Source organism: Lepus europaeus, chromosome 15, assembly GCF_033115175.1.
Source record: "Lepus europaeus isolate LE1 chromosome 15, mLepTim1.pri, whole genome shotgun sequence".
NCBI classification, from domain to species: Eukaryota; Metazoa; Chordata; class Mammalia; order Lagomorpha; family Leporidae; genus Lepus; species Lepus europaeus.
This window is the reverse complement of record NC_084841.1, coordinates 30,929,129-30,952,963: the sequence shown is the minus strand read 5'-3', so window position 1 is coordinate 30,952,963 and position 23,835 is coordinate 30,929,129. Positions and strand designations below refer to the sequence as shown.

The following is a 23,835-nucleotide window of genomic DNA, read 5'->3' as shown; positions in this document are numbered from 1 at the left end:
CCACTGTTTTCTAGCGAATTTTCCCACATCAAGTGTCTCCTTGTAGAAAGCAGCCTGGAGGTGGAATTCTCAGATTTCATTATGTGGCGGCCAAATGTTTGAAGCAATGAATGACCATGGAGCCAGGCGAGGAGCTGGTTGGCAGAAACTTGGCTGAATTGCTCTCCTCGCCTTTCCTGCGAGGCAGCACGGGGTGATGGAGGAGTGACGCCTGGGTCTCCAGGCTTGCCAGCTTACTAGCTCTGTGACCTGGGGAGATCTGCTTCCTGTCTCTGAGCCTGAATATCCTCAGCTGTCGAATGAGGGTCGCAGTACCCGAAGGACGGCAGGGAATGTGAGGATAACCCGTAGAAAGCAGACGCATGTAGGAGGAGCCAAGCAGAGACTCCTCCCTCCTCAGCCACAGGCAGCTCGGATGTACCCAGGGTGACAGCACACCTGAGGAGGCAGCAGGAGAGGCCACCAGGTGAGGCCTTTGTTACCCCATTCCTGGAAGGGCAGCCAAGTGTGAGCGCGCACCCACAGGCTGTGAATATGTAACCAAAGCGGCCAGGAACACCAAGATCTGAGTCCAGGTGACCTGGGACTGATGGCAGGGAGGCAGGACCAGAACGGTGCTGGGAGAGGAGACCTTTTCGGTTGGATTAGATCCCGGCTGGACCAAGCATAGGCTTTCTTCCTGTTGCTGCTCAGGGCTCAGGGAAGCCAGAGTGACCGCCGCAGACAGGAGCCACCCTCCCTGTGGAGGGGGCAGCTCAGCTGGCTTCTACAGGGCCTGACTTGCCACCCTCCCACTCTCTCTGAGGTCAGACCTGCCCAACATGCTCCCACTTTCCCGGGGAAGGCTGATAACTCGCCCAAGATTAGCTCCCTGCATTCTGTCACAGCAAATGCCCAACAATCGTGGTTTCCTTCAGTAGAAGGGGGATAGGGGAGCCTCTCTGGGCGGTGACAAGGTGCTGGATCTTGTTCTGGGTGGCGGTGATGCAAGGCTAACCCATTTTATGATTAAACCATATATTGAACATGTGTGCACTACACACAGCTAACGCCTCAATACAAAATGCAAAAACAAATGAATGCGCATCTAGTTTCTCTACCAATGTCTTGTGACTCTGGCCACCTTCCTGAGGGGCCTGTGTTAGTCACTTCTCCTTAACACCTTTTACTATTGTCAGAGCTCATGCCTTTCTCTGCTGCATGAAAATATTAGGAAGTTCAAGTTTGGGGTGCAGATGGCCAGATAAACCTGCTGGCAGGTGTTATGTCCCACTTATAACCATAAAATCACACTTATTTGAGTAAAGCATTTTGATTTCCCTTTTCCTACTCAATCTGGCACCAAAACTATGAATAAATTTGTTATCCTTTTTTTTTTTTTTAAGAGTTCCATTGCAGTGACTTGATCAGCCCTTGTCCTGACTGTGGATGTACAATTTAATACTTTATCCCTTTTAGTATTTTTTTTTTGTTCTAGTTAATACTATTGGTTGACCTCTGTAATTAACACACATTTATTCTTAGGTGTTGAAATTTAACTGAAAAGTGATCCCTGTTAAATTTAAGAGTGGGAATAAGAGAGGGAGGAGATGTACAATTTGGGACATGCTCAATCGGACTTGCCCCAAACGCTGGAGTTAGAAATGTGCCAGGGGATTCCAATACAATCTCATCAAGATTGCATGTACCAATGCCATCTCACTAGTCCAAGTGATCAATTTCAGTTCACAATTAATCACACTGATAGGTCTAAGAGTCAAAGGGATCACACAAACAAAACTAGTGTCTGCTAATACTAACTGATAGAATCAAAAAGGGAGAGAACGGTCCAACATGGGAAGCGGGATACACAGCAGACTCATAGAATGGCAGATGTCCTAAACAGCACTCTGGCCTCAGAATCAGCCCTTAAGGCACTTGGATCTGGCTCAAGAGCCCATGAGAGTATTTTAGGCATGGAAAGCCAAGACACTCTGGCAAAAAAAAAAAAAAAAAAAGACCTAAATGAAAGATCTCTGCGAGTGAGATCCCAGTACAAAGAACGGGGCCATCAAAGAAGGAGGTACCTTTCTCTGAAGGGAGGAGAGAACTTCCACTTTGACTATGACCTTGTCTAAATAAGATTGAAGTCAGTGAACTCAAGAGGCTTCCATAGCCTTGGCAGCTCATGATAAGAGCCTAGGCAGATTTCTGACGCCATAAACAAGAGAGTCAAATTGTTAAGTCAACAACAGGAGTCACTGTGTACTTACTCCTCATGTGGGATCTCTGTCCTTAATGTGTTGTCCAATGTGAATTAATGCTATAACTAGTACTCAAACAGTATTTTACACTTTATGTCCTGTGTGGGTGCAAACTGATGAAATCTTTACTTAATATATACTAAATTGATCTTCTGTATATAAAGATAATTGAAAATGAAGCTTGATGCGAATGGAATGGGAGAGGGAGCGGGAGATGGGAGGGGTGCGGGTGGGAGGGAAGTTATGGGGTGGGGGAAGCCATTGTAATCCATAAACTGTACTTTGGAAAATTATATTTACTAAATAAAAGTTTAAAAAAAAAGTTCCATTGCGTTTCTGTATTCCCTAGCAGAAGGGCTTTGAGAACGAAATCATAAAAGGACCAGCGTTTAGGCGAGGAAGAGTCCAGAAAGTCGAGAGCGTATTTTCTTATCTCAGGATTCCTTTGGTGTTTACTCTGGGCCCAGATCACGCACCAAAGCCTCAAGGCTGATTTATCTTCATCACAGGACGACCGACTCTCTGGGATCCGGTGATAAGCGCTCCTGGAGGAGCAGAGCCCATGTCTCCTTCCAAACAGCAGGTGCTGGGGAGCCGGTGCTCAGCCTCGCGGTTCAAATGCCTGCATCCGTTATCGAGTGCCTGGGTTCAATTCCCAGCGCTGGCTGCTGAATCCAGCTCCCCACCAGTTCACACCCAGGGAGGCAGCAGGTGATGGCTCAAGTAGTTGGGTTTGTGCCATCTGCACAGGAGATGTGGAGGGAGCAACCCACTCCCGGCTTCAGCCTGGCCCAGTTCCAGCTGATGCAGGCAGTATACTAGTGAAAAAGGTGGGATCTCTCTCTTTCTCCCTCTCTCTTTCTCTCTGCCTTTCAAATATGTAGAAAACAATAATAATTTTACAAGCCAAAATTTATGAAGCAGTTATATTGTGCTAACTTCCTCACCTGTCACCTCTCCCAGGTAGGGGCTTTGAGAGCCCAGCATACACACAACCAGGACCAGAATTCCTAGGATCATCATCACTAATAACTAGCTCAGTCACATCCTGAATTCAAATCCACTGAAGCCTCACAGCTCACCCTGAACTTTTACAGACAAAAAGGAACAGAGGCTCAGAGAAGTTAGGTCACTTGCATGAGATCACACAGCTGTGGCAATCCTGCATGTGTGACTCCAAAGCCACGTGGGACCCTGATTCCTAGGACACAGTTCCTGGAATCACCTGGGGTGCTTGTTTCCTATCAGATCCTGGGGCCCACCTAGCCCTGCTCCCTCAGCATCGCAGGGGACACAGCAGGATTTGGAACAGGCCCCTGCGCAATTTGCTGTCTGCTGACATGTGCAGTGTTGGCCTACACCAGCATTCCTCTCGGTGCCCAGCCCATGGCAGTATTGCACAGGTCTGTGCTGGGGGCATGGACAGGGCAGAATCACTGCCCAGAGGGAAGGAAATTTGGTGGAGCAGCAAGCATGTGGCTTCAGGCCCAGGCCCAGGTGCAGAAGTCTGCCTGGGCCTCAGTCCAGCAGTGCATCTCACACATAGCACAACCAGAAGACTCTAGGATCACAGGGGAAACACAGAGCCAATTGTCGGAAGCCAGAAATGCACCTACAATGGAGAGGGGGTTGGGAGAAGGGTACTAAGAGCCTGGGCGAGGGCAGAGAGCCCTCCTCCCAGGGTTGGGGACGGCCCTGACCTTCTTCAGGTTTCCGGTTGGGCTGGAGTGGGTGGCGGATAGGCCTCCGTTGGCAATTTTGGGGGGAAGTTGGGCCATCCCACCCAAGGCTGAGCTACTGTTTCAGTTCCCTTTTCTGGGCACAGTCAAGTACTTGAGGCCTCGACGAGGTTAACCACAGGAAAACCACAAGAAAAAGGCTTGGAGGCCACCAGGCTAAAACTCAGCGTGGGGAGCTACATGTCTGACCTCTGAGCCAATGCCGGGTGGGGTCCCCAGGGCAAGGGAGCAGACAGGGTTGAGAAGCTGCCTCGCACCTGCCAGCCTCCAGCCTACGGCTACACCTATGTCCCCAAAGTCCCCAGTAGCATGGGAGTGAAGCACTTTGCAAGCTCTGCTTATTTACGGGCTAGCGTGATGTTGGACAAGTGACAGTTCCTCTCATAATGTCTTTTCCTCACTTCAAACAGATTTATGTCAACCTCTTCTGGCTGTCAGTCATTCTGGCACGCGACTCACACAGTCCCAGGGTAAAATGCTCACCTCCTCTGTCGTTCAGCTAGCTCTCCCTTGTCTGTTCCTGTTCTCACTAATCTCATAGCATTTCGTGAACCCTCGCACTAGACACCACGACAGGGATGACAGGGTTTGGCGCAGTGAATTAAGATGTCGCTTCGGACACTCACGTCCCACAACAGAGTGCCGGGGTTCAGGTCCTGGGTCTGCTCTCCACGCCAGTTTCCTGCTAATGCACGCCTTGGGAGGCAGCAAGTGATGGCTCAAATAGTTGGCTTCTGCCACCCATGCTGGAGAGCCAGACTGACTTCCGGGGTGCTGGCTTTGGTCTGGTCCAGCCCTGGCCACCGCAGGCATTTGGAGAGGATGGGAAGTGAACTGCTGGGTGAGAAGTGTCCCACCGGATGGGAGATTTCTCTCTCTCTGCGCTTTCACGTGGGGCATGTGATTTGGAGATGGAGCAGGGGCACTTAAATCTTAGCAGGCCAGAGAATCTCCTGAAGAAGTGGTCATGGGGCCAGCACTGTGGCCCAGGGGTTTAAGCTGCACCTGCGATGCCAGTATCTCGTATCAGAACACGAGTTCATGTCCCGGCTGCCCTGCTTTCAATCCAACTCCCTGATACTGCACCTGGGAAGGAAGAAGATGGCCCAAGCACCTGGGCTCCTGCCATCCACCTGGGAGACCTGGATGGAGCTCCTGGCTCCTGGTTTCAGCTTGGTCCAGCCCCGGCCATTGCAGCCATTTGGGGAGTGAAGCAGCGGATGGAAGAGCACTCGTTCTCTGGCTCTCTTGCTCTCTTTCCCTCTCTGCAGCTGTCTTTCAAATGAATAAATCAATCTTCAAACAGAGAAAGGAAAAACAAATGCTCACAGCACACATTGCTGGGCCCAGGCCCAGAGTGTTTCTGGCTCAGCAGGTCGGGATGAAGCCTGAGAATCCGCCTCTCTACCAAGCTGCCGGGTGCAGGATGCTGCTGCTGCTGCTGCTGCTGCTGCTCCAGGGGCCACACTTCGAAAAGCATTGGGTGAGAGGAGAACTTCTCCTCTCAAGGGAGAATGTGTCACTGCGATCTCTAGAGGTACACCCGACAGTCCCTGCCCTTTGGAAACTCAGCTCTCTCCCATGCTGCTTGGGAGAAACTGTCCAGGTAATTCCTTACAGCCACACATCTGAGAAAGTTGAGAGGAGTCTAAAGTAAGCAGAAAGAGATACAAACTATGGCAATCTCGATCCTCTGGCTGCAGAAGGCTGGAGACCAGGCATTCTCCTTCCTAAAGCTACACAGCAACAAGGGCCCAAGTTCAAGTTTAAAGCCAAGGTTCCCAGAGTTCAGATCTTCAGCACCCTGAGCTGAGGATGAGCTAAAGACTCCTTCCATACTCAGCGGGATCAGCACCCTTTATTTTTTTCCTACAATTTTATTTATTTATTTGAGAGGTAGAGTTACAGAAAGAAAGTCTTCCATTTGTTGGTTTACTGCCCAAATGGCTGCAATGGGTGGAGCTGCGCCAATCCAAAGCCAAGAGCCAGGAGCTTCTTCCAGGTTTCCTATGTAGGTGCAGGGGCCCAAGGACTTGGGTCATCTTCCACTGCTTTCCCAGGCCACAGCAGAGAGCTGGATTGGAAGTGGAGTAGTTGGGACACAAACCAGCACCCATATGGGATACTGGCACTGCAGATGAAGGCTTAGCCCACTACACCACAGCACCGGCCCTGGCATCTTCTTCTGTTTCATCCCAGCTGGAGGGTGAGGAGCGTACAGAAGGAACACACTAGGACAGGGTCACAGATTTGCTCTGAAATGGGCCAGACTGCAAATGTTTTAGACTTTGCCATACAATTCTACCAAAAGTAACTCAAATGTGCCATTGTAGCAAGGTCACAGTCCTTGCCATTACATGGATACCGTAGTATTCCAGTACAACCTTATTTATAAAACTGGGGGGGGGGGGGGTGAGCCAGATTCGGCCCGTTTGCAGACTTTTGCTCTAGATTAGTGGATGGATTCTGGAAAGGGCCAGAGGCTCACGTAAGCCCAGAGCTTCCGGCTACAGCCAATTCCAACAGCCTGTGTTTTTGGCTCACGTTTGGAGCACTGTATTTGGCGTGCTCTGTTCCATCTGAGGAAGACGAGAGGACACAGCTGCACGCAGCCGGAGGGGCGCTTACCTGAACACCAGGGCTCCATCCCGAAGGCCCAGGGCAATGAAGTCACTGTTGGGTCTCATGGGGCTGTCTCCCCTCCACATCAACAGGCCATCCTTGGCGGTTGTCTTAAACCTCATGAATGCATTTGATCTTGAGCCTGACACCCTGGAAGGAAATGCATAAACAAGTCCACCCAGTCAATCACCAACATCTGTTTCTGAGTAGTCCCAGTTGCATTGGCCAGCCCCGAGCAACCAGGTGTAAGGATAATCTTACTTCCAGGAGGTTAGAAATAGTATCACCCTGCACACTTGGCTCCACGCACTGCGAAGCTCCACGGGAGAGCACTTGCTGAGTCACTGTTCAGCAAGTCTGTGGCCAACGCCATTCCCAGGCTGCACCCCTGTACCCACCATCAGGTTTTGCTCTTTCCTATTACTCACAGGCCATGGGAAACCGCTCCCACCCTGTCCAGCAGAAATCAACTTTCCCAATTTCCAAGGAGCTCAAGGGGCAGCCGCTCCCCTGGCTTTGATCACTGCTGGGAATGGCCAGCTCTGGTCATGGCTGTCTGTAGGGGCGGGATTTGGACCCAGGGACTGGAAAGGGGTGGGCTCTCAGACAAGAGGGGCTGATGGCTGGGAGGGGTGTTGAGGCAGAGGCAGGGTGGAGAGGGTCAGGAGGTGGTGAGGGAAGAGGGCTGTCCAAGCTATGGGCTCCTTCCCCAAGCTGGAAACCTGTGCTGTCACCCACTATTGGAAATGGGCTAGTCCAGAAATTCTCACTACAGCGAGCAGTTTTTCAACTGATGTAGGTAGGGGAGCAGGCATGGGATTCCTCAAACAAAAGGTGAGAGAGCAGTAAACAGAACTTCTTATTGCTACTAATAGGGCACTACTGGACAAGTTTCTTCTTCCATTTTCTCATCCCTCTGTTTGTCCCACAACCCTGGGTGTAGAGCTGTCAAGTGCATTCTATGGGGAGGAGTGGAGGGACTTTAGTCTTGGATTCCTAGAGCCCAATCTAGGCAGGAAGAGACCGAGTTTGCCTTCCCCTTGGGGGGCCTTGGAGTAGTGAGAGGGAAGCAATGCTGCCCTGGCCGCTTCCCTGGGGATCTGCTTTCCCCCACTTTTGCTCCAGATGCCTTCCTTCTCCCCCTTGCCTTGGGTCTACTGATTGGCACATGTCAATCAAGATGCTTCCATTTCTTTTGTCAGTGGTTGATTTCAGGGTGGGCATGTGACCCGCGACTGTCCAATGAGATAGGGGGAAATGTTCCAGGTGTGTTCTAGGAAGGATTTTCTTACTTTAAAAAAGAATCATATGACTCAAGCCAGGAAGTCTTGTGGACTTCCACTGGGCATGGCTGTGTTTTACAAGCACCTGATGGACAGCAGGGGAGGGGCCTCAGAGACTAGGCGGTGGATAACAAGGCAGAGCTAGGGATGAGACCCAGGTCCTGGACGATGCAGTTGGTGCCTGAAATTAAACAACCCAGGATCCAGCCCAAGTCTGGACCAACTGCTACATGAAATAACAAATACTGATCATGTTGTAAGACATTTTAATTTGAGTTTTCTGTTATTTGCCACCAAGTATCAGAAACAGACCCTGAACTTGACCTACATGCAAGTAGACTTTTTTTTTTTTTAAATTTTTGACAGGCAGAGTGGACAGTGAGAGAGAGAGACAGAGAGAAAGGTCTTCCTTTGCCATTGGTTCACCCTCCAATGGCCACCGCGGCCGGCGTACCGCGCTGATCCGATGGCAGGAGCCAGGTGCTTCTCCTGGTCTCCCATGCGGGTGCAGGGCCCAAGCACTTGGGCCATCCTCCACTGCACTCCCGGGCCATAGCAGAGAGCTGGCCTGGAAGAGGGGCAACCGGGACAGAATCCGGTGCCCTGACTGGGACTAGAACCCGGTGTGCCGGCGCCGCTAGGTGGAGGATTAGCCTATTGAGCTGCGGCGCCGGCCAAGTAGACTTTCATACATGCGCACATGCAGAGATACCATCAGAGCTGCTGTGGCTGGGGGCGCCCTACTTCTACTCCAGCCCACTGCCCCCCCTTCCCCTGATCACCCAGTGTCTCTCACTAAGCTGCAGGAGTTGAAGACCAGGATCACAAGATCCCTGCTTTCTGGGGGACGCCGTGACCTTCTGTCTTGGCAAATAACGAGCTGAAGAAGGAAGAGGCTCCCTCCTGGCTGGGAATGTGTTTTACCTAAGTCCCCATGACAAGACAACATAGGTAAATATCTCCTGGGCTTAGAGACATGAAGCAATGTCTGTCTGGTATGCAATCAGAGTCACCAGGGCCATCCAGTGCCCCAGGAACATTTCTCTCAAGCATTTTCATTCTTTGTAAAGTCATCAAGCTCTGTGCCTAAGAGCCGGATGCCTTTAGCTCAAAGATTGGCCTGCTCTGTTATCGTGCAATCAACTTGAAAAGGAAAGAACATTCTAGCATGGTTGTGCTGGGGGCAGAGAGGGTAGGTGGCACATTATAAACTACAAAGAATGAGGGGACATGAAAGGAAGAGAGAAGGTGCCAACTCAAAGTGTTCAAGACAAGCTTGGCTGGTTGGAAGACTTTGCCAGCCTGGCCTCCTGCCATGTGACGGCAAAACCAAGGCTGGGCCTGCAGCTCTGGCTGTGATGTGGGCATCTCCTTGGGCCAGCACCTCTGTGAACTGGCCAGAGCCTGATGAGGACACGAGACCTTTGAGGAGGAAGAGATAGGGTAGGACCTGAGCCAGCAGGATATGAGCTTGGAGCTGCTGTCTGGGTAGGGGAGCAGCTGGCCCTCCCACTGCTGGTACCCAACAGCACTGCACACCACGGCCAGAGCAAAGCATCCAGCTCACTGCTCTGCTCATGGAGTCACATCACAACCTGGACTTCAGAGGCATCCAATGCTCCCTGCTTATCAAAGCCTCAACACTGGAAGCCCCCGTGCTGGGTCACACGACCCTCTCCAAGCCCACTGGCCAGAGAGGGTTTGCATCTGTTGTCATGGGATTGGTTTGAAAAATTTATTTTTTTCCTCCCAAGTTTGGTTTGTTTTTCTTGTGTTGTGTTTTAGTTTCTATGTTTATTTTGTGCACTTTTTCCCCCTAAGGCCATGGCTAAAGGGCCTTCTTGGAGAATTACCTTCTGGCAGGAAAGATAAGCAAAAGCACCGGGAAAGACATTGAGAAATCGACCTGCGAGGGGATAAGGAAGCCGCTGAAACACATTACCTCTTGAGGATGTCTGGGTTGTCATACATCAGGTAACTCCGGCCTGTGAACTGCGGGGTCTCAATGGCTTCTGTGATGGCTGGGACAGAACAGAAGACGGGAGTTATACGGTCCGTTGGCTCTCTTGACCTCTGCACTCACACACCAGGCAGGGAGACACCCAGAAAGCCAGCCCCTGGGACTGTGGCATTTCACAACTTGTCAGCCCCTTGCTCTTGGGCTGCACGCGCGCTTGGCCAGGTTCAGAAACACCCGACCTCATGACCTGGCATTGGCTTCCCCATCCCCCAGGGGGCTGGCAGTCACTGCCACTGGCCAGAGCTACGGAGCAGGCCTTGCAATGCACTGACACTGTTCCCAGTGATTCCTGGAAGCCAGAGAGCAAGACTTGCGCCACGTGGGGAGCAGCTGGGGAGAATCCCAGATGTTCTCCCAGGGAGGTGCAAAAAACAAGCCCTAATCCAGGCCCACGAGGCTGTCTTCGTTGGAAGCTAATCTACCCCAGGTAGGACCTCCAGGGACCTGTGGCGTGCAATGGATGAGGCTTTGACTCGGGTTTACCGATCACCGTCCCCTGCGATGTTTTCCAAGGTCTTTGCCACAGCCTCGTGGAGTAGCAGCAAGAGTGGGGGAAGGAGAGGGCTGGTTATGCCCATTTTACAGCAGGGGAAAGTGACGCATAGAAAGCACCGAGGATATTTGTTCAAGATCACGCGGCTGAGAGAGCCACAGACCACGAGCCGGACAGCCTCGGGTTAACTGGGCCTCCTGGTCCCTTTTCACTTTCTGGGATTTCAGAAATCCATTGCCTTTCTCCCAGCTTCTCAGCACACTGTTTTTCTGGGGAATCACTCTCTTGTAAAAGAACAGGTTAAGCAGCTGTGTTCGGTGTCACAAGCCGGGAATGAGGCTAGGGGATTTCTAGGAGAGCGGCAATAACTAAAGATGGAGGAATGGAAGTTTAGCGGGTTGAAGGCAGAACAAATCTCCAATGCAGAGAAACGTGCACAATGCTGGCTGGAGGGGAGAATTATCCACTTCTGCAGCTACTCCTCGTGCTGGGGTTGGCGTTTGGTGCGGTGGTCAAGATGGAACTTGGGGTGCCTGTATCCCGCCTTGGTGTGCCTGGGTTTGAGTCCTGGCTCTGATTCTGCCCCCGGCTTCCCGCTGATGTGCAGCCTGGGGAGCAGCCGGTGACAGCTGTAGTCCTGGGGTCCCCACCAACCACATGGGAGACCTGGCTTAAGTTCTAGTCTCCTGGCTTTGGCCTGGCCCATCCCTGACTGTTGGAGGCATTTGGGGAGAGAGCAGTGGACGGAGGATCTCTGTGTCTGGCTGTCTCTCTCTGCCTTCCAAATGAATGAAAACAAATAAATACTTGATTTGTGACAATTAGAGTTTCAAGAAAATATGTGGTTGGTGCAAAAAGACACTAAAAGTCAGGACTCTGCTCCCAGAGAGAAAATGTATAATTGTGTGGTGCCCATGAACAATGGGCGAGTTTAAACTCAACTTTTAAACATTAAAAAGAGGGAGAGACCATAGCAAACGAATGCCACTGGCCCCCTACGTCCAAGCCCCCGTGATAGCAGATAGGCATGGCAGGCTCCCAAAATCTTTTCTGGGGAAATTAAAAGGGGGGCGGGGGTGGCAACTAAGGAGGGAAAGAGAAAAGTGAGTAAGAGAAGCAAAGGAGGAGAAAATTGGCAAAGGTCATTGCTGAGTTAGGCAGCAAGACACTGCCCACTGGTTCTGCGAACAGCGCAGCCCTGGACAGGGTTCTCTGGCCCCAGGGACAGAAGGGACAGGGAGGAGGGGCCCAGCGGCCACAGCCTCCGCCTGCCGAGCTCCTGGGCAAGGCAGGTAGGAGGAAGAGCCGGCGAGGAAGGGAAGTGGAGACAGGAAGGAGTGGGAGGCAAAGCAGCCAGCCCCAGGACGGGCAAGGAGCCCGGAGCAAACAGCCGCAGCAGAGAAGGAAAAACAAGGGGCCTGCCGCCTGGAGCAGTGGAGGGCACGACCCCCAGGACCCCCAAGAACCGAGGGAGACACAGCAAGGTGGCAGCCCCCAGGCAGGGAGAAGAGGGGCATGGAAAAGGAAGGAAACCAGCAGAGAGAAAGAGAGAAAGAGAGGGAGAGAGGGAGACAGAGAGAGAGAGAGATCACCCCCTGGGGAAGGGGAGAGGAGACAGCGAACAGGGGTGGGGGCAGGGCTGCCAGGGCGACAGCTCAGGAACCAGGAGCCACGGAGGCGAGAGGAGGATTGGACATCTAAGGGGCTGAACGAGGAGCCCCCTCGAAGCTCTGGCTTGGGCCCAGGGCGGGAGTCACAGCCAGGGCGCGTCCCTGCTGTTGTTGGCCATGGCCGTGGGCCTGAGGCCAACAGCCCTCGTTGCCCGGACTCCATGAAGTGGTCAGGACGTGACTGTCACACATTGGCTCTGCACATGGAGCCCTGACACCGGCCGGCTTAGCCCAGGCTCAGGAGCTGCAGCCAGAGCTTGGTGGGGGTGGGGAGGGGGTTCCTGGGCCGTGCTGGGGTGCAGAGGGAGGGTCCCCGCAAGCGCTCCCATGCAGCCCACCCCCGCGCCCTCTGCTGCGTGTGCGCTGAGCCCAGGACCTGGCCGCAGCCTGGCCTGGCAGGAGCCCAGGGCGTCTTGGCCTCAGAGGACTCCCTGTACTTACTATTGAGGCAGTAATTCCCACACTCTGCCCGGTGCCAGCGTGAAAGAGAACAGGGAGAGTCAGACTTTCGCAGCCATTGCAGAACTCCTGGTTGCGCAGGGGGGACAGAGCGCTTAGGGGACGGCCTTGGGCCCATCACAAAGCCCAGGACCACCTCTCCGGGAACTCAGGCCCCACCAGACTCTGCTGGGCACGGGTGGCACCCGCCCACTCCCTCTTCGCTCCCATCTCTGCTGAATGGCCTGAGGCTGGAGGCGGACCAAGGAGACTTTATGATAATGAGTTATCTTATTCTTCTTATCACTTTGGAGGCTCCTTTGCCTGCCACTGACCGCCCACGTCTTCCCAACCTGCAGAGAGAGCTCCTTGCTGAAGAGCTTGGGGCCCTGCCAACGCTTCTGACTTTTCCTGGCTGTAGGCTGCCCGTGAGGAAGCATCGATAAGGCTGCGGCTGCCTCTTTCCCTCCATTGTGCAAAACAGTGCCCTAAACCCCACCCCAGCATCCTTTGCAAGATTCCAGAGCCCTGGTTATCCTGTGATGGACAGAGGGCCAGGGCACGCTCCAGCGGCGGACATGACATGGTGAAGATACATTCAGGTCGGTCAGTTTGCATGGGGGAAAAAGTCCTGTTCCAAACCATGAGAGCTGGAAGTGACCTCCATCCAGCCCTGTTGGGCCCCTGTGGCTTATGTCAATACTACTGGGAACTCCAGCGCACTTGAACCCAACCTTTCCACCTGATTCTCTCTGCGTTCTTCCCTCTGGTGCGACGGTCTTCCTGATGGTCCCAGGGGAATGTGTCTTGTCCTTTTCTCACCCACAACAGCCGAATGGAAGTCCCACAGCCCAGGCAGGGCAAACTGCCCACCTGAGGAACTTTACGTTCCCCAGGGGATTCTGAAGGGACGATAGCCCTTTCACGCACACTGGCTCACTCGGCACTCACAAGGAAAGCAGCTTGCGGATTCCCTCGCCCGGCTCTCCCAACAACTCATTCCTCCACCTGCAAACTGGGTGGAGGCCCCTGGGGCCTCACCTCCTCCACGGGCAGCCTGCTCCTCCGCAGGGCACTCGCACCCTTGTCACACAGTTCTACCTGCGGTGGCATCCTTTGCCCTACAGGACAAGCATCTCCAATCCAAAGATCTGAAGTCTAAAAGGCTCCAGAATCCTAAAGCGTTCGGGTACCAACCTGATGGCATGAGTGGAAAATGTCCCACATGACTCAGGTGATGGGTCAAGTCAACATGCAGGTGCACCACAAATATGGTGTACGATTATCCTCGGACCAAGTGTGTATGATGTACGTGAGACATAAGTGAATCTGCATTTACACGTAAGTCTGTCCTCCTGCAGAAATCGCATTATGTATATGCAAATGCTCCAAAATTTAAAAAAAAAATCAAGTGTTTGGGATAAGGGCTACTCAGGCCACAGTAGGCAGATTCTGTAGCCACAAAGTAGAAAAACAAACTCTGTATGACTAATTCTTCAGCTATCGAAAGACCAGCCTCTGGGCACGAGACCTCCATCTTTCCCATTGCTTAGTGAGAAACCCTCCTAAGAGGATGAATTCTCTGTAGTATGCACAAAATACGTTTCACTAGTCTGTGCTTTTACGTACACAGTCTTCTTAAAGTAGGGTCTATGTTTACAGAAGCTATGCTTTTTCATCCTAGGATAAAAAAAGGAGTCACCAGAATCAGCCTCGGCTACACGAGGTGCGTCTACCAACTACAGTACAGAAGGTTGCGTGTGTGGTCCATCGGCATCCACCGGGCAAGTTCTGCACCCTCAGGGCTGTGCATCCCTGAAGAGCCATGGCCTAGGCCTACGGCTCTGCCACCCACAGCACACTCAGCAGAGAAACACCGCCATCTAGTGGCCTGTAAGGGTAGGAAAAAGAGGAGTGGGGCTCGGTTGTTTCCCAAGTGGGCTGTTTGCTACTGGCTAGGAGAACCCAGGAGGAAACACCTGTGCCCTGTACCTTTCTACGGATGCTCAGGACATGACTAGGGCTGAGAAGTCCTGCAGAAGATGGAGCTGTTTGTTTACTCAGCCAAATGTCTTGGACCACAGAACCTCACTTGTCATTTTGTGTATGTGCGTGCCATAGTAATTCACACTATGTAGAATGCAGGTTTCTACATGGGCTTGGTAAAACTCACTGTCACCTACAAGCACGTTAGGTGCATGCGTTCCGAGGAACTGGGATACAAGATGGAGCACTTTGGATGAGAGAGAGAAAGAGGTCTCTCTGAGGATGGGATTCCTTTTCTGAGAGGAGGCCTTGTTAATAACCCTGGGGAGAGAGGAAAAGGGGCATGGGTGTTGGGGAGTACATGGTTGGAGGTGTGAGGTGGAGGAAGATGTCTACAGGTGACAGCTGGAATTGGCACTGTGGTGTCGTGGGTAAAGCCATCATCGGCAATGGCAGCGTCTCATACGGGAGCCAGTTTGTGTCATGGCTGCCCCACTTCTGATCCAGCTCTCTGCTAATGGCCTGGGAAAAGCAGCAGAATGGCCCTAGTGTTTGGGGTCCCTGCCCCCAACATGGGAGACCCAGATGAAGCTCCTGGTTCCTGGCTTTGGCCTGGCCCAGATCTGGCTGTTGTAGCCATCTTGGGATTAAACCAGCAGATGGAAGATTGATATATTCTCTCTCTCTCTCTCTCCCTCTCCCTCTCCTCTCCCTCCCTCTCCCTCTCTCCATAACTTTCAAATGAATAAATCTTAAAAAAAAGAATATGGGTCCAATGCTGTGGTATACTAGGTTAAGCCTCTGCCTGTGGTGCTGGCATCCCATATGGGTGCCAGTTTGAGTACCGGCTGCTCCACTTCCAATCTAACTCCCTGCTGATGGCCTGGGAAAGCAGCAGAAGATAGCCCAAGTGCTTGGGCCCCTGGAACTGCGTGGGAGACCAGAGGAAGCTTCTGGCTCAGATCAGCCCAGCTCTGGCCATTGCAGCTATGTGGAGAGTGTATCAGCGGATGGAAGAGCTTTCTGTCTGTCTCTCCCTCTCTGTGTCTATAACTCTGCCTCTCAAATAAATAAATAAATCTTTTTTTAAAAAAAAGAATAAAAATGAGAGCCCTCAGAAATGGTCATTGATGCAGTGGCTAAGACACTGCTTGGGTTGGCCACATTCCATGTGGGAGTGCCTGGTTCGAGTCCCAGCTCCACTGCCACTTCCAACTCCTGCTAATGTGCACCCTGGGAGGTAACAGGTGATGTCCCTAGTGCTTGGGTCCCTGCCACCCACTTGGGAGACTTGGATTAAGTTCCAGGCTCCTGGTTCAGCCTGGCCCAGCCTTGGCTGTTGCAGGTATTCGGTGAGTGAAGCAGCAGATGGAAGATCTCTGAGATCCCCGCTGAGGTGGGGAGCCTGTGGCAGCCTGAGAGTACCACAGCAGCTCAGCGGGGATGATGAGGGTCCCCACCGCCCCCTGCTGGTCTGGTGCCTGCAACTGCCCCGGCGTTTCTCTGAGTGACCCTTGTCCTCCTGTGCCACCAAGAGGTGAGCAAGAGCAAGCGCTAAGACTTCCAGCGATGGCCCTGGTGGGCTCCACCTGCCACTCTCTGATGAGGCTAGAGGAAGCCGGCCTCCCTGAGGAGCCACAGAACCACTTACTCTCCGCCCTGATCCATTTTGCAGGAAAAAAGCTTGCGTGCCATCCGAATACCCCGGCTTGCTGTGCATTCCCCCAGAGCTCACCAAGCCAGCTAGGTCCTCCGTGGGATCGGCCCCATCACTCCTGTGAGATCTGCTTCTCAATGAACTTGACCCTATTGTAACAAAGCTGCCAACGTGAGCCCCTCCTATCGGCCATGGCCAATGTTCTACAGCAGGAAACAAGGGCTAACACGATGCTCACAAATTATCCTTTCCTTCTTTTAATGCCCAGAGCTAAATGCTCACTTACACACTGGCCCTCAGTGTGAGAGGAAAGCCAGAAGTGCCTGTGGTAGCAGTGCAGACTTAGCAAACAAACACGGATGTAGGACATCCAGATCCAATTTTCTGAATGAGCACGCCTCTCTTGAACTTGAACTTGAACTCTGCAAGGCCATCCTATTAGCTAAATTGTGATTTGCTTGTTAGAATTACAGGATTGAAATCAGGATAATTCACAAATGCATCAATTACTTTTCTTTGTTAAAAAAATACATTGCATGTTTTGCTATTCAATTTTCAAAATTCATTTAAATCCAAGAAATGCTAAGTCTTCTCAGTGGAAACCTGTCATCTTTCATGTTCTCCAGGGCTGCTACAAAACGACTTCCCCTGCTATTACCTGGTACCAAAGTATCTACCTGTAATTGATAGTTTTTCCCTAAGCCATAGATTTGATGCAAACCCAAGGAACCAGGAAATAGGTAGAGGAGAGAGAGAGAGAGAGAGAGAGAGAGAGAGAGAGAGAGAGAGAGAAGAGAAAGAGAAAGAAGAGAAGAGAAGAGAAGAGAAGAGAAGAGAAGAGAAGAGAAGAGAAGAGAAGAGAAGAGAAGAGAAGAGAAGAGAAGAGAAGAGAGAACATTGCTTTACAAGCTCACTGCCTTTCTCCCTTCAGGCCTGTTTGCTCTCTCCCTCTCCCTCTCCTCCTCTCTCCCTCTCTCCCTCTCTCTCTCTCTCCCCTTCCTTCTTCCTCCTTCCTTCCTCACTCCTCTCTCCTCTCCCTCTCTCTTCTTCCCCTTCCCCTTCTCCTTGCTCCCGTGCAGGTGAGGCCACACTGACGTTTGAAACAGGAGACCCATGAGGCCCAACACGACCGACATACGCGGGCAGGCCTCTCCTTGGTGCCAGGACCACAGCCCCCGCAGGTACAGAAAGCAAATCCAGCAGGAACTCATGGTCTATGACTGCCCTGGCTCTCAGTCAAGGGCAAGAGGGGAACTGCATAGCTCAGGCACTTGCTAATGCATTTCCTTTTTCCTACCAATCACAAGAATGGCTCCTACGGGTTGAGTACTTACCAGGCACTCTTATAAATGTCTTCGATGCATTGCCTCACTTACAAGTGGACTTCAAAAAGTTCATGGAAAGGTCTTGGTGAAAAATTTTTGAAATCCATGTTTCATCATATATACTTTCTATGAACTCTTTGAAGAACCCTTGTATGCATGGATGGCAACAACTTTTTGCACCAAAATAAAGCATATTATAACAACCTACTGTTATAGAAGTATGTCAGATTTTAATTCCTATGAAGAAATCATCAGGGGCATGCGTTATGGAATAGCAAGTTAAGCCACCACCTGTAACACTAGCATCCCAAAGAGTGCCAATTTGAGTATGGGCTGCTCCACTTCTGATCCAGCTCCTTGCTAATGCACCTGGGAAAGCAGCAGAAGATGGCCCAGGTGCTTGTGCCCCTGCCACCGACGTGGGAGACCCAGATGGAGTTTTTGGCAGGCTGGCCCAGCCCTGGCTGTTGAGACCATTTGTGGAGTGAGCCAGAAGATGGAGGAATCTCTCTCTCTCTCTTTCCCCCTCCCCCTGCCTCTCTTTCTGTAACTGCCTTTTCAATAAAGAAATGCATTTTTCATTATTAAAGCATTATATACAATTAACCATCCAATAACTAATTGAAATCATTGACCAAAATAACCAGTATGGCTGAACCAGTGTAACCAATCCTGCCTTTCAGAGTGGGGGTCCCCCAGCGATCCGCCCAGTCCCCCAACTCCTTCCAGGAAGCAGTGGCTTGGGACCCCCGAGGGTACCTTTCTGGCAGTGCAGCCCCTCAAAGCCCAGGGGGCAGTCACACTCATAGCCCTCCTTCCGGGGCCGGCAGCTGCCCCCATGGGTGCAGGGGGCCCCCAGGCAAGGATGGGCGGCATTGTCCACGTTCACGCCGGACGTGAAGTCGTGTTTCACGTGGATGGTTCGGTCATTCAGGACGATCTTGGGAGAGAAAAATGGAAAAAAGTTCAGGATTGGAGGCAACACTTTTGAGGTCTTCCTAAACTCCCTGAACACACTAAGCTCCACAGGGCGAGGGGATGGAACACGTGGGAGTGCAAGCCTTGCTTTTACGGACTTGTAAGGGTGCAGGAGCTGGAGTGCTGGGGATCTGCAAGATAAATGACTCCCTTGGTTCTGGAAAATCAGCCTCCCAGGGAGCTCAGAAAGGAGTCCCAGGAACCTGAACATTTGGGTCCTCCATCTGCCAATGCCCCACCCACCCAACCCCATGGAACCAGAATCTGCAGGGGACGCCCAGTCCTCAGTGACTTAAGAAAGCTCCCAAGAATCACTTGGGGAGCTGCAGCCAAAGTTGAGAGCTGCTCTTAGAAAGCCGAGTGAGAGTTTCAAATCGAGGGTCAAAGGGCAGGAATCCCTGGGGAACAGTGGCCGTGGGGGCTGTGGAAGCCACCGAGGCTTCCAGATACTTCTGGCTAATGCTCTTGTGCCATCTCCTTGAACTCCATCACTGGGCCTCCTTGAGTGTCCAGCTCACTCCTTCTGCCCTCCTCCCCCAACTCTCCTGTGCTCTCTCCCTCTCCCCACCACTGAAAAAATTGGAAATGAACTGAGGTTACACTTCTGGCACCGCTGTGCGTGTGTTTCTGGGGGGTGAAGGGTTGGGAGAGCTCCTTTGCACCCTTTATCCTACAATGTAGCTCTAGGGAAACTGATGAATTCCCAGTAGGCATTGCAGGGCTCTCTAGCCCCCAAACAAATGGATCTAGGTTTTGCACCTTAGCTGGGAAGGTGCATGTATTCTGAACTGTTGCTGGCTTTGCAGAATTCAGGGGCAGAGAGGACCCCTGCCAGGGGAGCCCTGACTGTCCAGGAGGCTTTAACGAGTTAGCAGTGGCACTTCCTGCCAGGAATCCATGTCACCAAAGGCTTGCCTGATCCTTGGGGAACGTGGGGAGAAGACTTGGCCCCAGTCCTGAATCTGAGAAGCTGCTAGGGAGTGGCCAGAAACTTTATCCAATCCCCACCTTTTCATGATGAAAAGGTAGGCCAGTGAAACCAAGCGACAGGTGTTTGAGACGGGGCAAGCATGGCTCTGTTTGCAGTGGACTAGGGCTCAGCCAATGTCTCTTCATGGAGAGGGGAGAGCTGCCCTGCCAGGGCAGTGTGTGGCGTGGGAAGGGTGCACAGAGCAGGTGAAACTTCTCAGCATCTCAGATGTGAATGTCAACAGACAAGGGGCACAGCCAGTGCTACTCCTGGGCAGACAAGGAAGTGTCCCCGACACTGAGGTTCAGCCACATAGGGAAGCACACCAGGGTCAGGGCTGTACACAGGGAGGCAAGACAAGAGAGACCCAACTCCAGGGTCCCTCCTGGGTGCTGGGTTATGCCCACCACGTTAGGACCTTTTCCCACCCTTCCTCCCTCGCGTTAGCCTCCCTCGCACTTCACCTCACGCCCCAAACCCATCGGTGGCCCACACGGCCCCTTGGTTGCTAACTGGTGATGCCAACATCCAGAAGGGAACATGCTGTTCCCCGCTCCTTTCCCCGCAGTGTTTGGTTGCCATGAAAGCAGGGGCTGTTGAGTCAAGTTGCCAGAGACCTCCGGCAGCCACTGGAAAGGGATTAAGCATCAGACCTGGGGGGGTCAGCAGCTCCTCCTAGCTGAGTCGTTTTCTCCTGAGCCTCCTGGAGAAGAACTCCTCTATGTTCTCAAGAGCTTTGGTATGGTGAGGACGCTGCTTCGGAAGCCTCTACCCCACAGGAGTGCCCGACTTGGAGTCCTGGTGCCTCCACTCCTGCTTCCAGCTTCCTGCTTCCTGGGAGGCAGCAGGTGATGGCGCAAGTACCAGGTCCCTGCCACCCGGCAGGGAGACCTGGATTGAGTTCCTCGCTTCTGCCTGGCCCGGCCCTGGTTGCTGTAGGCATCCGGGGAGTGAACCAGTGGATGGGGGATCTCTATCTGTCTCTCCATCTGTGTCTTGTTCTGCCCTTCAAATAAATAGTAAATAATTTCTACAAATAAGAGCTTAGTTCCATGACTGCTGGTCAGTAGCTGCTCAGGGATGGGGGTGAACATGAGAGTTTGCCAAGGCCAACGAGAAGCACGAGCCAAGAGCTGCCGTCGCTGACCACTCACCCGCTTCCCTGCTGTAGAGGTGTGTGTCCACAGCAACCTGAGAGATGCCTGCTGCCTCCCTCACAGGCCCAGAATATTTTCGTGGATTTTCTATAAAAATCCACCTTTGTCTAGTGGCATGCATGGAATATCGGCATAGCATAGACCCAGGAAAGGATGTGGCAAAACAATGGGGTTGGAGAGCTATGCTGTGGGCATCAGAAAAGTAAAATCCTCAAGCTCTTCTCTCACCACCTTCCTTAGGTGCAGCAAGCCCACCAGGCACAATCCGCAGCCCCAGTGTCTACAGTCGGGGGGCCCAGGAAGCAGGAGACAGTGAAACCTCTACCTTCTGGATGCTCCCGGTGAATGGCCTGAGGACGCCCGAGTTCTTCTTCACATCGTCGTAATTGGGGACTCCACCAATAAAAATGTCTGTGTTGCACTTAATCTGCGTGAAGCCTCCCTGCCAACAGATCACACACAAAGCACAATATCACTGTAAGGAGATGCTCACGGCCCTCAAACGGGCCTGTGCGTCCACCTGGTGGGGAATCTGGTGGCAGAGACACCCTTAAGACCCAGCACAGCAAGCTGTCCACGCACCAGCCTCACCCCTCCTCTCGCTTCACTTCCCTACCTAACACCTGCTGGACTGTTGGTAGACTTCCTGATGTTTCCAAGGCTCTATTTCAGGAATCCCAATAGGAGAATACTTCAAAGAGTTTGTGGAAAAGTGGAATTCAAAGGGAAGTTTTGGGATAGACATTTGGTGCCATGGTTACCATGTCACTTGAGACACCCTGCACCCCATATGGGAATGGCTGGGTTTAAGTCCCAGTACTGCTTCCGTTTCTGGATTCTTGCTAACGTGCACCCTGAGAGGCATCAGGTAATGGTTCACACACACAGATGCCCGCTACTCACATGGGAGACCTGGATTGACTTCCTGGCTCCTGGCTCCTGGCTCTGGCTTGGCCCAGCCCTGGCTGTTGTAGGTATTTAGGGAGAGAACCAGTGGATGAAGTTCTCTGCCTTTTTATTTCTGCCTTTAAAATAAATAAAACTTAAAAATATTTTGAGACCCATGAATCACTATTTCATAGTAGGCATTGCTCATAAACATTTTGAAGTAGCTTTGCATCCACTTTGTCTGTGGGTCACAGTGAATGTGCAGCCTGCATTACCACTCCTTGGTGCACCGCACACATCAGCAGGGCCCTCCCTGTAGGAAGGAGAACCACGTGACCTGCTTTAGCCAATAAAATGTGAGCAGTGAACCGAGTCCATTCTGGACAGAAGCTTTCAGAGCCAGGGAGTGGCTCACCAGGGCCTCTTCTCCCTGCCTCTGTTCCTTCAGCCCAGCCTCAGATTAAAGGTGCAGCTAACCACAGGTGGGTACGCTGGATGCGTGAGAACCAAACCCTCCTTATAAGCTGTTGCTATGTAGGGGTTGTGCACGACTTGCTGTAGCACAGTCTGGCTATGCTGCTGGCTGAGCTAACACTTATTTAGTGCTTGGCCAGAGCTGGAAGCAACAGCATTTTTTTCCAATATGGTTGGTATCATTACGTTCGGTAATGGTAAGGATAGATGCTCTCGGAGGCCAGAAAGGGCAGGCATGGATTGAGGGAGGAGTCCTTGTTATCAAACACAAATTACACAGACATTCTCAGTGGAACAGGGTACCCCAGGGCGAGTCCCCAGAGGCCTCCTTTCCTTGTAGAGGTTTTAACAGTAGGTTCAACACTGCAGTGGCTGGGCCAGACAGCAAGCTCTGTGTAACATTTATACCTAAACTCAACCAACTCTATTGATATAAGCAAAATGCTAAAATCTTATAACACTTTGAAATAAACTAAAATTTGAGATACCTGGGGGTGACCACACTCTAGGCACATAAGTCATTATTTCTTGGGTTTGTGATCCAAGAAGAACAAAGAATAGCAGCATTCAATCATTTAATAAACAAAAACTAGTAGGCACCTGCTATGCTCCAGGCACTTGTGTTAAGTGCTGGAACAACAACAAAAGACCCAGGTCCTAAGCTGTAAGGGTTTACACTTTACACTGTGGGGAATACAGATAAGTACACAGGCAGGTGGTAACCAACACTGATGAGGTCTGTATAGGTGCCTATGGGTGCACTTGGGGAGTATGGATGCCTCATCCCCTACTCCACACATGGGGAGTGGGGGGTGGCCAAGGAAGACAGAATTTGGGACACTGGAGCAAGCCAGGGTTCTGGAGGGGATGTGGGCAGAGGGAAGGATCCTGGCTTTCGATTGGCCCAGCTCCAACTGCTGCAACCATTTGGGGAGTGAAGATATCTCTCTGTGTCTCTCCCTCTCCCTCTCTCTGTAACAAGAGATGCAGCTGCTCCACCCACAGGGGACTCCAGGAAGGAAGAAGAAAACCTCCCCAAGTGAGGCCTGCTCTGCAGGGGAAGTGCTTGGTGTCGGACCCATCACTTCCACTTGGCTGGAAGCATTTTGAGCAAGACCCCTGGGCTGGGGCTGGTGGAGCCCTCAGCAGCCCTGTCTGCCAGGGGTGGACCCAACCATGGGCTCTTGGTACTTTTCAGGGCTGTCTGCTTCCACTGAGAAGGGTCAGGTTGAGTCTGGACACGGGCTCCTGGGTGCCTACATCCTGGGTTTGCCTCTCAGACTACTCTAACCTCTGTGCCCATCTGCCTCCTAGAGCCAAGACCATTGCCCCTGTCAGCCAGGCTTTGAGGATGGAATGCAGAACTAGGGAGCTGGACTCCAGAATCTCTCCAGGGGAGAGACTTGATTAAGATTCAGGCCACAGAGGTCAAGCATCAGGCCTTCCCCCATCCCCGGGCCTCAGAGCAGCCTCTGTAGGACTTGTCTCAAAGGCACACATGCCCGTGTCACTCCTTCCACATGGGCACCCCGCCACCCAGGGCGGGGACAGCAGCCCCAGCCAGCTCCACCCAGCCGCGGGCAGTTGAAAAACTATACAGTGGGTGCTGGCTCTATCTTAGAGCTTTCCTTCTCATCCTCTGCACTGGTGGTGATGGAAACCCTGAGGTACGCATGCTCCTGTGTGTCTCCTGCACCCTAAAGGTAAACACCACGTCCCGAAGAGTTCCTTATTTCTAACCAGAGACCTGACTTCACTGATGGTCACAGACAACCCCATCCTACATGTTCATTCCTGTTGTACAGGTGACCGAAACTGAGGCCTACAGAGATACAGTGCTTTTCTGAACTTACAGGATTAGGCCAACATACAGCCAGTCTACATCTGGGAGC

General features: G+C 52.2%; 1 protein-coding gene across 3 annotated transcripts in view; it reads right to left on the bottom strand.

The window, feature by feature from the left end:
• The window catches only part of EGFLAM (EGF like, fibronectin type III and laminin G domains), a 179,527-nt gene that overhangs the window by 6,615 nt on the left and 149,077 nt on the right, over positions 1–23,835 (bottom strand). Inside the window, exons 17-21 of one of the 3 annotated variants that reach the window (XM_062212122.1) lie at positions 20,907–21,023; positions 18,330–18,416; positions 18,236–18,271; positions 9,830–9,908; positions 6,666–6,754 (exon numbers count right to left, since the gene is read on the bottom strand). In XM_062212122.1, the coding sequence (XP_062068106.1) occupies positions 9,858–9,908; positions 18,236–18,271; positions 18,330–18,416; positions 20,907–21,023 (291 nt within the window). In that variant the 3' untranslated portion in view covers positions 6,666–6,754; positions 9,830–9,857. Of the gene's footprint in view, positions 1–6,610; positions 6,755–9,829; positions 9,909–18,235; positions 18,417–20,906; positions 21,024–23,835 lie in introns of those variants that run through there. The other 2 variants (XM_062212121.1, XM_062212123.1) reach the window with 2 other exon arrangements.